We start from the raw sequence: 17,759 nt of genomic DNA, 5'->3' as shown, positions 1-17,759 counted from the left end.
CGCTGCAAAGCAGTGTGGGGGGGGAGTGGGGGGGAGCTGCAGCTGCCCCTGTGTCCTGGTAAGCAAAGGGGGAAGGGGGAGCTCTGATTTTCCATGATAAAAACCCCAAAATCAAATGTCAAAATTTATAGGTATTTAGAAATTATTTTATTATAGTGATTGAGGCACTGGTAGGCTTCCAAATTGCATTAAAATTGTAAATATATCAATAAAATAGTGTTCAACTAGTACCTATATATAGTAACAGCTATGTTAACCAGAATTTTACTAACTGGAATATGCTATCATGTGGCATGCTCATCAAGTATTTCTTGAGTAGGGCTGGGGGGAGGGGCAGGGGGCGAGCCGGGACAGCAGCTCTCCTCTGCAGGCCACACAGGTACCACCTGGCCAGCTGAACATGGGTGGATGGAGGGCAGGCAGAGGAGTTTGGACATGGATGCAGCTGCTGCCACCATCCAGCACCCCTATGTGCAACCCCAGATAACCGGAATTTTTAGATAACTGGCAGCCTCCTTACCTCACTTGTGTCGGATAACAAAGCTTTTACTGTGGCGTCTCATTTTAATCACAGAAAAACGTGGATTTGTGGCATTTTAATCAAAGAATCTGCATTTTTTTTTGTCTTGAAACAGAGAATTTGTGATTTTTAAACAGAGAAAACCAGAATCCCTGGTAATAAGGAAGCAAGTTAGGACAAAACAAAACTGAAACATAAAAAGACAGAAGTATGCACAAGTTAGAGCAAGGGCCTAGCATTTCATGAAAGGAAAACAAAGCCCTGGAAGGATTCATGGAGCCAGCTGAACTGTAAGAACAAAACCTTATCCTCTCTCAACAGATAATGAACTCGTTGCAGAGGAAAATACCATACAGAGAACTACACTCAGAAGAGCTAAAAGTCAGGAGTGCTTTAATGTTCCAGGTCAGTAATAAGTCAAGCAGTCAAATACTAGGAGGAGAGCATATGTCCAGGCTTGAGATTATCAGAAGGTAAAAGATGGTTTGGCTCACATAACAAGGGTTTATTTGTGAGGATATTCTGCCTTTATTTAGAAGAACAGATGATATGATAAAGTGAATACTTGAGTGTCCTACTAATTTAACACTCTCCAGTCATGATAGTCCAAATCTGAGGGACTTACTAAAAAAAAAAAAGAAAAACAAATACAGAATGTTTTTCATAGTCCAAAGATAAAGAACAGCTCACAAACTCAACTCAGCTGTACCTCTTCCAAAGCTCTTTCCCCTTTAGCTTCTAACAATCTTTGCTGTACTTATTATTACTTGGTTTTTTACATGGTCCACTTCAATTGAACTTCCATGTTGGTATCTGAGGGTAGGACTGGCCCCTACCATTTCCGGGGCCGGAAATTCTCCAAACAAGGGTTAAAAACAACCACACCCTGTCTGTGCTTTTCATTTTCTTCCAGTGGTTTTCATCTTTTTGTTAGAAGCAAACAACATTAAGCCAATTTTTTAAAAGGGAAGATACCATATTACCTGGGAAGCTGTGCTAGGCAAGGGGATTTGCCCATCTTTCTTCAGTGACAAAATGCACCAGTATAAAAATGTATTTGAAAATTTGTTTTTTACCTGCCTCTTTCTTATTTTGCTATGAGCCATCTTCACAAAAAGGTTGTAATCATCCAGGCAACGGAGTGGGTGAGGATATGTTGATGGGATCCATCAGATTGAAGAGAAGAGAGACTCTTGACTTGCTGGCCTCTTACCCCTTAACCATAGTGTGCTGATCAAGAATTTCCTTCCTTATAAACTAGGTGCCAGAAAAAAAGGATGGTTTTTATAACTATTTTGAAGTATCTGTGGACAATTGGCTAGGACCACTGGTTTCCATTAAGATGCACCGGATCAGGCTATTTTCCAAGTTCTGCCAAAGGCCTTGTTTAACTTTTCAGTAAAAACTAGATTTCTCAAGTACTGCTTTACCAACATTGAAAGAGCAATAGTAAGATTTTGTGACTATGGCCTCCAGCCCTTAAGTTCTGCCTGAGGAAGCAGCCACTAGAAAATGCAACGCTCAGTAACATAGAAGGTAATTTTTTAAATGGGTCTTTACCAAGAGCATTACATTAGGTGAAGACCCTGCAATGGATGCAAGACCAGGCTTTGGTGTCTCGATGAGACTAGATTTGGACTGTGAGAAACTCTTGGAAAAATCAGTATACTCTAAATCATTTACTTTCAGAGTATTTCCAGCCCATTCCAAGCTCCTCAGGAAATCCTGGCAGCAAATCCCTGCCAAGGCAAAACTAACACAAATTGATTTCCCATTGCAGAAACCTCTGTGAAGGTGGATTCTGGGAACAGCTGCCAGCAATAATGGTCTCGGGATCTAGAGAAAATATTAAAGCCCAGAGACTGTGGAAATGACCTTAGTTTCCTGCCCTCTTCAATGTAAGAATGAGGAGGGAACAGAGAGCCCAGGCCATGTAGTTTCCGCACCAAATGAAGAAGTATTAGCTTTTTGAATGATCACTGAAATAATTACTAGACCTATACTTTTCTAGGAAACCTAAGCTGTAAAACAATTCAGAACAATGCAGTTTCACTCATTGTCGACACGTAGGGGGTGCACATGCTCCTGCGTGCACCCCCTCCGTGTCGCCAATGAGTGAAACCCTGTATTAGGAGGCACCAGTCACCCAGGGTTTCACTAAACCAGGGTTGGGCAAAATGGCAGATCCGGCTGGTGGCAGGACTATTTCCCAGCAGCCCCCGTCCACGTGGCAGGGACTGGTTTCCATGGAGACCCCAGCAGCAGCTGCACTGTGATAGTGTGGGCCAGGTTTTCCGTGGAGGTTGGTTGTAGCAGTGCTGGCAGGGCGTGTGGCAGGGTAGGGAGCTGCTCCAGGGCTGGGCTGGGATCTTGCAGCAGTGACAGCATGGTCCAGAGCCAGGGCAGAGCCAGGATCTGCAGCCTGCATGCTCCAGGAAGGTGTGTGCAGGCAGTAGATCCTGGCTCTGCCCCAGCTCCTTGCAGCAGTGACGGCTTAGTTTGGAGCTGGGGCACAGCTGCTCTGGAGCAGCTTCCTGCCCTGCCAGCACTGCTGGGGCCAGTCTTGGGGTCTCCAAGGAAACCAGCCCCAGCCACACAGACAGGGGTTGCTGGGAAACAAAGTCCATTGCCAGCTGGATTCAGCCTGCAGACCAAACTTTGCCCACTAAACTATCAAAATAATCGTACATTATTTTTTTCCTTTCTAGACCTGTCCGGTCCTACCCAATGAACATCTTTCCATGTGCTTTGGGTGTTATGTCTACTACAGAGTTTGGTAAACATACTTAAAGCATGTAGTTGTTTTCTTTTAAACCCACAATTATGGTTTGCTTTACCAAAAGCCAGCATATTTGCCTTCCACTTGTGTCAACTTGACTCAAACACCGTTACTAACCTTTTGGATGTGCCCTTCACCTCAGAATTTTTCACTTAGGCAAATTAACAATCGAGAAATACAGGATACACCCAGAAGACAGCAAACTACTGACTTAGCAAGTCAAAAATGTATATGCTGGCATCAAAGCTTATAGTTGAAAAATGAAGTGTATCCTGGAAGGATCCTGAATTCTTTGATGTCAGCCAACTAAAAAGAAACATGTCAGGGATGCCCACAAGAGGATTTTTACTGAGGGCAAAGTGGGACCTTCCTGGGAAAAGCAAGACAGTGGCAAGCTTGATTGGGAAGGGGGCAGTTCTTTCATTCTTTTTAACAGATTTCTACCCTGATGTGAGATATCTTTTAGAAAGGAGGTCACCTCCACAGAGAATTCAACTGCTCCATTTTTCTAATATAGTTCAACTTAAAAATAAATTTTAGAACAGATACTAATATTAAGAAAAAGAAGAATGAAATAAGTTCAGGTGTATTTCTGATTTTAAAATGTCACAGTACAATCCATTCCAGACAAAATATAGAAAAACGTATAGAAATCGAGAAATAAAGTAAGACTGAGGCATGTATTTCCTCAGAGTATTCAGGAGTTATAGATGCCTATCATTTACATATTTATCTTGTCACATGTAAAACAGGGAACATTTATGAATAGCTAGAAACTGAGAATTCTCCTCCCATGCTTAGTTGAAGTTTGGCAGAATAAACCAAAATTTCGTTTCAGAATCTTTCCAAAATACTTCCTCAGTAAGGAGGTATAACAAGGTTTGTCACACAGCACAAAGAAAAACGTCCAACTTTCGTGAACACACAGAAGCGTGCAAGTGTCATTTTTGTTTTATATTAACAGACACTTTGTGGTGGTCAGGAGGATCATGAGGCTGGGAGCTGATGTTCCTAAGTCCTAGTATGTGCTTTAGCACCAAGTCACTGTACAGCAGGCTTGTCCAACACGCGCCCACCAAGCCATTTTCTAAGGCCCGAGGTCCCTCGCTCAGGACAGGCGGGTGGGGGAGGGGAGGGGAGCTGCTCACCCCCACGGGGCTGGGCTTGCGTGACCTCCCATGTCATGTGAGCCGGGTCCTGCCGCCGCCCCAAGGGCTGCATGGCGTGGGACTGCCCCGGATGCACCTGATGGGACAAGCTGGGGACAGTGCCCGCTTTTACTTGTCTCCGGCTTGGCCCCTTGCCCCGGCGTCCCACCTGCCTCCTGGGACCTGGGCGCAGCAGCTGCAGAGCAGGGCGGGAACAGGGTGTGGCGCCTGGTGCAGGCAATCAGCAGGGCAGCCCCAGGGGGGCCTCGGCAGGCGGGGTCCTGGCGTGACCTCTGCGGGACGAGGCAGCGGGAGCTGGTGTCTGCTGGGTCCCGCGCTCCGGGCTTGCAGCGCTGAGGCCAGCGGGGCTGTGTGTGCAGGCGGCCAGGCACCATGGTGAGCGGGGCCATGTGGGTGAGCGGGTGAGGGGCTGCAGTGCAGCGGCTGTCTCGCTCCGGCCCCCCTTGGGCAGTGCCAGCTCATGGGGCTGCACTGCTCAGGGGCGGCCCAGAGGGACAGGAGGGATTGTTGCTCCCTGTGGCTGGGCTAGGTGCTGCTCTCCTGCCAGGAGGCTGCCTGCACCCTCCCAGGGGCTGTTTGCCTTCGTAGCAGTAAAGTGCAGAGGAGCAGTGCAGCTCGTGTTCCCCCGAGGCCTTCCCCTGCCAGGAGCCGCCCTGGGCAGACCAGACCTGAGACCCTGCCAGGCTGGGAACCAGCTTCGCTCCTGCAGTTCTGCCGTCCCCCATCTCACGTGTTGGCTGGGCCCCAGCCACATCTGCCTGAGCGCTGCCAAGACTTTGGGCAGTGATGTTGCTGGTGTGGGCAAGGCCTCGGGAAGCAGTGACATAGGCGGCCCCTTGGCCTGTGTGACAGCACCGGCTACATTGGCTTGGTCACATATTTTAACACGGCTGTCAAGTATCTTCTGGGGTTGCCTTCAAATGGTGGTCGTAGTAGGCAGAAGTGGGGCCCCAGCTGTTGGGATGGCTGGTCCAGGACATCATTTGCTGTAGTTTGTCACTAGCTGAGCACAGGTGGGGGTTTATGCCAGCTTTGCCTTATTTCAGGCTTGTCCAATGTACGGCCTGAATATGGCTTGCTGGCCCACTGGGTGATAAAAAAATTCATGATCTAGCCCCACATTCAAAAAGGTTGGACACCCCTGCTGTCCAGCATCGAGTCTGTGAGAGGCACAGTATAGAACTCTGCAGACCAAAGGAAGAAGACGACAAAGGTGGCTTCAAGTCAGCCTTCAACCCTCAAGGTTTGGAGCTTCTCTAGGACCTGATGTACCTGAGAGTATATTAGGGAGAAGTCCCTAATGTAATTAAGATAGCCCGTGGCTAAAGAAATTACACTCTCTGGGCAGCGTGACAGGTCACAATGCTATTTGCAATCCTCCTTTGGCTGCTGCCCCACCTTGGCACATTCCTTCCCTGTCTACCATTAGTTTGACATGCTCCTTTGCCATTGTTTGTAACAGTTCCACTAATCATATTCTGCAGTCTTTGAGGGAAATTCTCTTTCAGCTCAGACCAAGGCTTTTAGGGTCCTTTTACAAGACATAAAGGAGCTGGAGCAGGAGTGAGGATCTGTCTCAATTTTCCCATGTGTAATACAGGGAAAACACTTAACTTCTTACATCATAGGGAGCTGAGAATTAATGAGTTCAAAAGTGCAGTATGTTTTCAACATATAAAGCTATATATATAGATAGATAGATAGATAGATGTATATAGATATATATCTAGATCTATCAATAGCTAGCTAGCTAACTATATATTATTATGAGAATGACATAGAACAGAGCTTCTTCTGAACCCCACTGACTTCAAGATGCCTTTATGCTCTCATTTGCAGGATCAGGTACTAGGTTAATATATGGCACGAAAGCCATGGATTTCAAAAACAGTGCTGTACATAATCATAGGCAAATATAGGATCATAGGAAACTAGGGCTGAAAAGGACTTCATGAAGTCATCTAGTCCAGCCCCCTACTTAAGACAGGATTGCCTCGACTAAACCATCCCATCCAACCATCTGTCTAACTCAGGGCTATTCAACTTCTAAGTGACTGGGGGCTGCATGCCACTTGGGCTGCATGAGCAGGAGCCATGCTAATAGGAGCAATGGGCCCCCTGGGCCATGGTTCCCCTCCCCCCACTTGTACCACATGCACAGGTAACTCCTCCATCTCTTACCACCACTCCGCATGTGCAGGTGACCATTGTACTGTGCATGCAGACAGCACCCCCACCTTGGCACCACAGCATGGGTTTTCTGTCCCCCCAACTGCTGCACCATGCCCATGACTGCTGCCTCCACTTCTCTGCAACACATGCACAGGCAAGCCTGCCTCAGCTCTATCATTGCACCACGTTGCATGATACCCCTGGCACTGTGGGCTATGCCATCTTGCCCTATGGGGCAGAAATAGGAAACAAAAACTGAGGCAGAGAGTAGCAGCCTACACACAGAGTAGAAGCCTACAAATGCCTTACTTACAGGCAACAAGTTGTTCCTAATTTCCAACCTAAATTTCCTCTGCTGCAGTTTGAGGCCATTGCTTCTAGTCCTGTCCCATAGGGCCATAGAGAAAAGCCCATCTGCATCCTCTTTGTAATTGCCCTTCAGGCATTTAAAAATCCCCTCTCATTCTTCTCTTCTCCAGACCTTTCAGCCTTTCCTCATAAGTATTGATTCCCAGGCCCCTAATCATTTTTGTTGCTCTCTGCTGGACTCTTTCCAATCTGTCCACATCTTTCTTGAAGTTTAAGACCCCAAACTGGACACAGTACTCTAGATGAGGCTTCACCAGTGCTGAATAGAGCAGAAGAATCACATCCCTTGATTTTCAAGTGGCACTTCTGTTAATACAACCTACTATTGGCTAATATTCAGTTTATGGTCTACTGTAACATCCAGGTCCTTCTCTGCAGCCTAGCCAATCATTCCCTGGTCTGTATTTGTGTGTGCTATTATTCTGTCCTTAGCGCAAGACTGTGCACTTGTCCTCAATGAATTTTATCTAATCAATTGCAAATCATTTTTCCATTCTTTTTAGGCCATTATGGATCCCAGCCTTACCCTTCGGTGTCTGCAACTCCCCACAACTCGGTTTGGAACTTTGGTAAATATGCACTCAATTCTATCATCCAAATCATTAATTAATATGTTAAATAATAATGGACCCAGGACAGACCCTGGGGAAGCCCCACTTGATCCTATTGAGCTTTTGATGCCATAGTGTGATGCTTATTTTCTTTCTTTCTTTTTTATTGTGAATGCATTTTTCCTCCTATTAATTTTTTCTGGCCAGATAATGCTAAACAAGGCTCAGCTGGACAAATGAGACACAGCCCACAAACTGAATGACCTTCCTCAAACAGACTCTTCAACCTAAGATAATTTCCTTCTCTTGCTGACAAATCCTCACCCCTTCTGCAATCCTGCCTGTCCCAATATCCCTGACATCTGCTTCCTCCCCAGCTCCCAGACTGAACTAATTTTCCTCCTTCTATCTTGTCTATATTTAGATGCATCTGCACACAGAACTTGGCCCATAAGAGGATGAACAGACCATGCTAATTTTCTATTTAACGGACTAAAGCATTGGAAGCGCAGATATTTTATAAATGGGTAAATATTATTTCTATCTAAAGAACAACTTTCTTGTTAATGATAATTACATAATAATGAAGCAACCTAAATCCTCAAAATGCTTTACAAATATTAACCAATTAATCAATTATACCCCTTTGTAATATAAATGTCATAATATCTGTTTCACTGTTTCAGATGGGTGGGTTTATGTAAAGCGTGTTTAAATGCCTCGTTCAAAAGCATGCTTCAATTGAGTGGAAGAACTAGAAACCAAACCCTAACAATCTTCCTTTTCTCTTCTCTTTTGATATTATCTTTCACTATTTGGAATTAAATGTAATATTAAAGGCTTTTCTGATTTCCCATTGGAAGGAAATATTGGTTTTAAAATTAAATGAAAGGTTTTATTGTTAAATAACTATAACTTCAGAGGTCAAATTCTTTCACAGAAGTCCCACTGGATACAGAGAGTGAGTTCTGTGCATAATCTAAGAGTAGAATTTGGACTTGAAGATAAGAGGCATATTTCAAAATAGAAGTATTAACACCCATAGGACAGCATTTCTTTAGAAATGAAATCCTTGATGTCTATTATTAAAGTAGTTATTCTCAACCTTTTTAGACTCAAGACAGCCTTCAACAGATTCGAGGCACCCCTCAGAAAACATTAACTCAATTTCTAACTACAGAAAAATATTAAAGCAATTCTTCTGTTGCAAAGAACTCAGAAAATCCACAATAGGTCAGAATGTTATTGACACTATGGATTCCTATTTGAAATCTCTGGGTTTATCTTATGAATCATGTTTGCACACATTGCGTGATACCTCATGGCACCATGGCTGAGAATCACTGTAGCAGAGAAAAGTTTAAATACATAGTTCTACATAGTTCATTATTCTAAAGCAGTGGAGGCCAACCTTTCTGGCAGGTGTGCCTCAAGGTAAGCTTCACTCCTTCCCCGAGTGCCATTTTGGGGAGAAACACGTCACCTTCCATCACCATTATGTTGCCATAAAAATTCTATGGTGGTACAAAGGAAAAGCAAACAGATGTTCAAACCCGTTGTCCACAATTTGTGGCTGCGATAAAGGCAGTATGAATTTGAGCCACTTTTTGACAGCTAATTTCTGTTTTCTTTAAAGTGGGACAGTACAGACAGCTCAGAGTCAAACCCCTCAAGTCCCTGGGTTCCCCCTTGCAGATGCATACGCAGGGAATCTCTTGGTAAGAGTCTCCTTGGGTGTGTGAGTTCTGGCAGGGAGGCTCAGGGCCATGCAAATACTGGTATAGAGGCACCAGGTTCCGGGAATCCAGGACCTGAGCCAGGACTCATGCAGCCTCATGCCTCCTTGCCTTGGAAGCATGGGGCCATGCAGGTCCCAATGTGGAGTTATGGGGCCATGCAGGTCCTGGCACAGAGAGCTGGGGAGTCCCCGGGAACTGAGCCATTCCATGCCTCTACGCCAGGATGGCAAGGAGAGTTGGGGCAGAAAGGGACCCAGGGAATCCCTGGGCATGGAGAATGTTATTCCTCATTGTCCCACATCAGGTCCCTGACTGGTGCGGGACAACAGATGATATGTGTTTTGTCCAATGAAGTGGATCAACTGTGATGGGATACGTCCCGCCACAGTTGATCTGCTTCATTTGGCGACATCTGTTTCTACCCTCTGATCTCCTTCCCCTGCCTGATCAGTTGCTCCACTCTCTCTCCCCTGTCCTATTTCCTGCTATTCTATCCATTGCTCTTTTCCCTCCCTGTCCGAGTTGTTGCTCTGCTCTCTCCTCCCTGCCGTATCTGTTACTGTTGTCCCTGCTCCTTGTGGTTATGTAATGTGCCACTTGTGGTTGGCCACTCTTGTTCTAATTACAATTACAGTGAAACATTCTCAGTACAGATATAAGGAAATCTCTGGAAATAAAATGATTGTTATTATTACTATACCAGCATCCATTAGCTTTATCAATCTGCTTCAGCATCTGCAATTTATGAAGTGGCTTTCTGGGCTTCTATCTCTCTACAGTAAAAGCTTTCCAAGGACCACCCAAAAATATTTATAAATAAGCAAATAATGCAAGGACAACAGAACTGAATGAGGGCTATAACATTTACCATTGTTTCAATTAGAATAGGACCCTTTCTCTCTTTTAAGAGGGGTCTCAAACTGTGTGAAGATGATTAATTTATCAAATATAATCCAAAAAATGGACAGAAAGCAAAATACTACTAAATGAATGTATATGGCAGCACACCTTTGAGTGCGTGACACTTTAAGGGCCGAGTCAGGCAGCCAGCAGGTGCCTGACAGCGGCAGCTATTTTGAGAACTAGATAAATAAAGGCTGCAGTTTGCTGCTGCCAGCCCAAGTGGAAACATTGCCTGGCTGAGCTGCAGAAGGAACACTAGGAGGTAAGGGCTTATGGGAGCTTATGGGGATGGCTAGGAGGCTTTTGGTCCTGGGCATGACCTAAAACTGCACCCTGCCAGGGATAGGTGGCCTGGTAGGGCTCCTGGTGGAATGGGAACACCCAGGAAATGCCAGGGCATTTACCACCCTTGTGAAAGGCAGGTTGGGGTGCCTTAATAACCCCTGGCCCTCATCTTCAGGTGAGTTGCATCTAGCAAGTGGGGCCAGGCATGGTTGAGGCCACCTGAGCCCATATGGGACTGAGACCTCGGAGACCGCAGGAGGGGATAGAAGTGTAGTCCCAGAGAGGGGGGCGGCAGCACGTTCCCAGGGATGGGACAGGTGTATAGCCCTAGGGAAGAGGGCATAGTTGTGTGGCCCTGTACAGAGGAGGGTTGAATGGCAGTAGGCCTGAAGGGCTGTGTGTGAGGGGAGCTGAACACGGGGTAGGCCTCAAGGGCAGTCCCAGGGGTGGGTTGAATAGGGCTAAACTTGGAGTAAGCCTGAAGGGCAGCGCAAGGGCCAGCCCCATGAGTAGTTGATTGTGAGGATGATGAGAACACCTCAAGGTGGGGCATGATAGAGGCCCTAGAGTGGGCATAGTAGGAACCCCATGTGTGGGGAAGACTCAATAAATCCAGTTTTAGATTACTCTATATGTGCAACATTATTTTAATTCAAAGACTAATTAAAAATTTCAAGCTCTGGAAACAGCACTAATTCCCTGTGTTCATAATAACATTATGTTCATGTTGCTATACATGCAGCAATGAAGTCTAACTACCTAACTCGAGGCAGCAAGAGTTTGACACTAACCTTCTAAATACTTCATGATGCGTGGAAGTAGAATCTCACAATATGTACCAGAGGGAATGATTTACCCCTAACTATGCTAGAAGCAGATAACCTTTTTAAAGCCAAATTAGTATTAAAATGCATACAGATGTTTTTCCATCACAAAAGTAAAAAAGGACCTGTAAACCTTTTCGTTCATGTCTTATATTATACAGTTGATATTGCTTCGCATGTGTAAAACCATATACTCTACAAGGCTATCACTTACACAAGGCAGCCTTCAAGACAAGGCAGTATTTAAACTTGGCCTACAACCAAAAAGAACATCAGGGAATTGAATTAATCAAAATCAATAAATTAAACAGGTATCAAAGATAAAGATGGGCCTTACATGAGTAAAGATTACTCAAATCAGGAAGAAAGTCTATGTGCAAACATATACTATTTAGGTCAATTTGTATGACCTCATTTTTTTTTGAGCGCCAGTCACAGGCGCTCTTAGTGACATTTTTAATGAAAAATGAATGAGTGGCTTGCACCCGGACTAAAGTGGCTCATTTATGTATTAAAGAAAATGCAATTAAATGACAGCGAGAACTTACGAACCTGACTAAACAAACAGTTGACATTGCAGAACCTATTCCCAGAAATGCATTTATCAGAGCAAAATATCACTATTAATTTTGATAGCAAATATCTTCAGATGTTTCTGCCAGATAGCACAAAATGGTTATGTAAATAACAGAAATATGAAATCAAAGAGTAATATGAAATTAAAAGCAAACAAAGTAACAAGATAAGTTAGTATAAAAAGTAATGTTATTTTCAGCTCATATGATTTTTTCTGGGAGGGGAGAGAAGTGTTTTCAAGCCCCCATCTGAAACGTCAAGGACACTTTACAGTTTTCTCCATTTCCTGTCTACCTTCTAGAGTTTGTGTACTTCCAACTAAGGATTCACTCCAACATCCAGCAACACTGGTTCAGAAATACCTTCAGGACTTGCAGCACAAAGATGAGGAACTCCTGCAACAGTTTCTAGTTTAAGAAGCCCAATAATGATGAGGTTTATATTTGATGTCTGAGTTTTGGGCAGTCCTGTCTGGCAAGAGAACAATGACTTGTATGTAACACTAGGTTTATATCTTGCAGATTAACTGCTGTGATGATCAATGCCATTCCCAAACAAACCTATGCTCCCCTATGGCTAGAAAACAAACGTATCTACTGTCAGCAGAAAAGATGTAGGAGAAAAATAGGTGTGTGGAGGGAAGAGTTCTTATGACAAAGACTGGGGTTAATGTGAAAATGTATCTGAAAAGAACTAGGACACAAAAAATACCAATACTTCTAACTAATGATATCAAAATAACCTTGAAAGAAAGATGCTGGAAATCTGATGTTTCTAGTTCACTAGTTACCATTCAGTTCAAATCCCTATGCATATTGCCGTCCCAGCAGAAGCACTGCCACTACAGCTGTTACATTATCACTTCCTATTAATATTTCTTCTCTTCTGTCTCTCCAGTCCTCCACGTCCTACAACATGCCCCCCAAAAAGAGGTGGCCACCAGGGTTATTCTCTCAGGAAAAGTGTTCCTGGCACTTACACGTGTTTTCTTCTCCTGCTTTAACAGCTGCAAACATCTCAATAAAGTAACAGGGAAATGGGTCACATTTCAAAGGCCGATCAGTTAACATTTATTCAAGCCCATGCTGCATTTTTAATTTTCACAAAAACGCCTTTTTTCTGACAAACACTTTGCATTACAGCTGCATTAATGATAAAAAAAAAAATACTGTTTTGGACTGTCCTTAAAGACAAGTTTTATGTACATTTGAGAGTTGGCCTCATGGGCAAAGCTTCAAATAGTACAACAAAAAGGAATGAGTCCTTTTGAAATATGCACTAGCAGGTTAACATGCTCAGACATTTATTCTTACTTCAAAGCCATCAGTTTTATTGCTCTAAACAAGCAACAAGATGACATTTAATTTTGTATCAAAAATTTTCATGCACATCTACTTTATTTTGGGAGTATTAAAAAAAGCATGCATTTTTCAGATGCCTACCATGCCAGTCTAAACTCTGCTTTTATTCAATAAGAACACTTCAATAGAGAAATGGACTGGAGATTTCAAAGAGCTATCCAAATACCTGCAGTAACCTGCTACAATGCGAAAAGAAACCCAACTCTGTGACTGAACAGTCCTAGTGGTCACCTACCAACCAACACTGGAACCTATCAGAGGAATTAAACAACTACCAGCCTATGCTTGACAAAGGTCAGACCTTGAGAGAAATATTTCCAGCCCCTCTGCTCCTGGACTTCAAACAGCCCCCTAACCTTGTCCAACTTATCATCAGAAGCAAACTCCCCACTGCCCAACAGACGTCAAGTAGGGCCCATCCTTGCCTTGGCAATACATGCTTAACCTCTCGCCATATCTATCTTCACTGCCACTACAATCGACACCCCATCACAAAAACTGCAGAATCCATGGTTCCACACAAACTTTTCCAAAAATGTGATATACCTGGATCCAGTGCACTAAATGCCTTTATAGCAACTATGTGGGTGAAACTGAACAGCAACTATGCAGCAGAATGAATTGTCACAGAAAAAAATATAAAGGACAGACACACATACACTATTAGGAGCAAATTTCTCCCACTCCCTCTCTGACCTTGCCAGCCTCGTACTCATGGGAAACTACCTAACACCTTCTGGCTACATCTGGAGGAGGAGTCAGATCAGATTGAATGGTCAGTCAGTAATGGAGCTTATACTAGAAACAGCCCTTAGTGCAATTTTTTTTTTAAATGCACACACAACTGTATGCTATTTTAGCCGAAGTCTGTAACTTTTATTGTTACCTTCAGCAACAGCAGAGTTAGCCCAATACTGAGCACTTTTGGAGATTTCACCTTCTTTCTTTAGGTAACACTTTCTCATCATTCTGCCCATGGTATTGATACTGATGGTAATGAAAGAGCTGTTTTAAAAGTGATTGCAAGAGAGGGTCTTTTTTACAGCGTGGAATAATCAGCTACTTAAACACCACCTGAGAGTTGACATTAAACTCAATTTTCAAAACATTTTCTTTTGAAAACCATCTAAAATGTTTTAGTTTTCAGTTTTTTGTGCATATTCAACCAGCTGAACTAAGGAAGGATTCAACAAAAAACAAACAAATAAAAATGCCCAAATCCAGTGTAATGCTTTCAGTTCTTTGTATACAGAAAACACTAATCAAGAAATACTCTCCAAACATAAAACCCGTTTACGCAATTTGAACCCTGCAGAAAGACTGCGAAAAGTCCATGCTAATAAAACATACTGCAGAAGCTTAGCTGTATTTTATTATACATTTACATTTAATCAATAAAACATAAAAGCAGAAGTAGAAAAAGCCAGTGGCCATGATTCTACATGTTTTATGTTATCCCTAAAGTGCTAAACAGTCAAAAGATGATGAAATATGGCCACTAATATACCAGTTATGGTTACATCCAGTATCTTTGCTTAGTCTTTCCATTCGTCAATGGAGATTACTCATCTAAAATCTCACCCTCAGGTAAAATTCTGCTTCAATTCAACAGGAATATTGCTTGAGTTAGGGCTGTGGGAGTTGGTCCATAATTTACAGTATTAAAGTCAACTCTATTTGCATGCTAGATCACCTTACCTGTGAACATAATGTAACTGATGTACGGAATCAATCGCTATCACCATTTCAGCCAAATAAAAACGAGCCATATCTTCAGGTAACCTGTCCTCAAACTTGCTGAGCAGGGTGAGCAGATCTCCACCAACATAATAATCCATAACCAGGTACTATGATTAAAGGGAAGAGGGGGGTGGTCACAGACATAAAGAAAAAAACTGTTTATTGAGTGAATTAAGGAATGACCAAAACAAATTTAAGTATAGCACTGTTGGATTGCAGAAAATGCCTGTATTTAGTCAAATGCAAGAGAAGCCTCACCCCCCAGTTGGCATGGGGAAAAAAGCCCCTTGTCTTAATAATCACATACAAGGAGATCTCACTGAACACATTGTCTCTCATTAAACTGTTGCCAAAAGCAGCATGCACTCAGTAATAGAAACCAAATATGACGTTGATTAAATGCAGCCAACACTGAGCATGACTGTAAAACACGTGGCTCACACTGGGCAAACAAACTGATGGGAACCTTTTTTTTTCCCTGTATGGGGCCCTAAAAAAACCAAGCAGTTGTCCCCCCAGGAGGGAATAAATACCAGCTCTAGAGGTGCAGCAATACCAAGCAAGCACTTGGAACAGTCAAAGCAAGCTCCAACACCCTCTCTTGGTGCCAAAAATGCTGATGGGAACTTTCTTTTTTCTTTTCTTTTCTTTTCTTTTTTTTTTTTGGGGGGGGGGGGGGTGTTTTTGTATTCCAGGAGATGTTTTTGTATTCCAGGTCAAATTAGCCAAATCAAGTCCACATCCTTTCAATTGAGCAAAACTCAATCACTCAAACACCAGATGTGGCACTACAACCAACAAGTATCCTCCACCCGAGACTTTTCAGCCTGGTGCTTCAGATACTACCAAATCCACTGGCAGGCATCCTACATGCAGGCCCAAGCCCAGAGGCTTGGGGTTCGGATGACCTCGAGTCTCACTTGCCCTTAGCCAATGGCCCCAGGAGCAAGCTAGGGAGATGTTCCTCATTTCCATAAAATAGACATGTAGCTGAAATCCTCCCACTGGAAGCTGCCCATTAGGAAGCTAATTACAAGATTCTTGTAGAGTGTCCTGTCTGCAGTGCATTGGACAGGCGTGCACCCTCAATTACACAATGCCATTCAAATCCATCTTGGTCTGGGCAACAGACCTTGATCTTTTTCTTTTTTTTTTTTTTTTAAGGAAAAATGTTCATGTCCCATGTCAAATCAGTCAAATCAATTCCAAATCCGTGTGAGTCATTCAAGAACCATATGTGCCCTGCTACAGGTAAACATCCTCCACCCCTACCCGGGGCTTCAGATACTTCCAAATCCTTTGGTGGGCAACCTACATGCAGGCCCAAGCCCAGAGGATTGGAGTTCAGATTCCCCTGAGTTTCATTTGCCCTCAGCCATATGGCCACAGGAGCAAGCTAGGAAGGAGTCTTGCATTTCCATAAAGTAGGTGTATAGCTGAGACCTTCCCACTGGAAATGAACGTGGGAGGCTAACTATGCATTACCTTAGTCAGGATACTACCCCTTGCCACATTCATGGTTTTCCCCAGCCAGTATGAAAGTCACATTGGTGATCCTGGTATTTCCCCTGACAGGTAATCTTGATCTACACCAGAAGGCTAAATTAGTGTTAGGCCATGTGAATAAGACATACAACAGTGGCCATTAAAGCAGTCCTCCTGACCCTTTTAAAAGTCATGGTGAGCCACAACATGGTATACATTTTGAGTTCTTCATTCCCACTGCTGAGCTGCACTTTTTTTTCCCATTTCCAGTGACTCTTGTTTCTTTACCAGCCTTAAATGCCTGGCAAACATCATGAAACAGGGCCACAAACAGTTCACCCAGAATCCCTCTGTTGCCCTCTCTCTCAGCCTAGTGCATATGATCAGTATGGCCCCACTCTTCATGAGGTGAAGCTACACCAGGTTGGCCTGCACCTCATCTGAATAGACATTTTTGGAGGATCCCAGGACTCATGACAAAAATACCTGGTTCTAGTCATGAGTGGGGGCTAATTAGGACATGGATCCTCTTCGGGGGCAGGGGGGTATCTCGAGTACACACACATACTGAGTAGTACTGAGTTGTGGGGTCACCATGGCTTGAAATGTTGTTGCCTGGTGTGACTCAGCCCAATTAACTATGTGGGATATCATGAGCCTTTGCCTTTGAACTAATATCATGCTTCCTGGCCTCTTGTGGGCTAAGATCAAATGTAGTCGCTGCACTGGTCTGATACCCAAACCAAAATGTAATTAAAGTGGCATTGTGTAGTGGATGGTGTACCCCTGTCTGCATGTGGAGAGGACTCCCTACAAGAGCATCATAGTTAGCTTCCCATTGGCCAGTTTCCAGTGGAAGAATCTCAGCTACATGCTGACTTTATGAAAATGGGAGACTCCCCGCTAGCTTGCTCCTGTGGCCATACAGCTGAGGGCAAGTGAAACCTGGAGGCATCCAAACCCCAAGCCTCTGGGTTTGGGCCTGCATGCAGGATGCCTACCAAAGGATTTGGAAGTATCTGAAGCCCCAGAATGAAAAGTCTGGGATGAAGAATACTTACTGGTAGTAGGGCCACATGAGGTTTTTGAACGATTCAAGGGATTCAGAACTGATCTGGCTAATTTGACCTGGCACAAAAAAAAATTGCATATTCATATACCTATACACACACACACACGTATACACACCTATACATACTAGGGGTGCACTGATAGAGATTTTGGGGGCCGATACCAATAGCCGATATTTAAGGAGGCATATCGGCTGATACTGATCCAATATTCAA

The 17,759-nt window shown here is 43.8% G+C and overlaps 1 protein-coding gene across 11 annotated transcripts in view; it reads right to left on the bottom strand.

Annotated features, from left to right (window-relative positions):
• CDC42BPA (CDC42 binding protein kinase alpha) overlaps positions 1–17,759 on the bottom strand; it is a 349,682-nt gene that overhangs the window by 175,782 nt on the left and 156,141 nt on the right. For all 11 annotated transcript variants that reach the window (XM_025216127.1, XM_025216130.1, XM_025216132.1 and 8 more), the window contains one exon: positions 14,947–15,095. In XM_025216127.1, the coding sequence (XP_025071912.1) occupies positions 14,947–15,095 (149 nt within the window). The remainder of the gene's footprint in view (positions 1–14,946; positions 15,096–17,759) is intronic.

Source organism: Alligator sinensis, unplaced genomic scaffold (assembly GCF_000455745.1).
Source record: "Alligator sinensis unplaced genomic scaffold, ASM45574v1 scaffold138_1, whole genome shotgun sequence".
Classification (NCBI taxonomy): Eukaryota; Metazoa; Chordata; order Crocodylia; family Alligatoridae; genus Alligator; species Alligator sinensis.
Note: the sequence above shows the minus strand (reverse complement) of the source record. Positions and strands in the feature narration are given on the sequence as shown.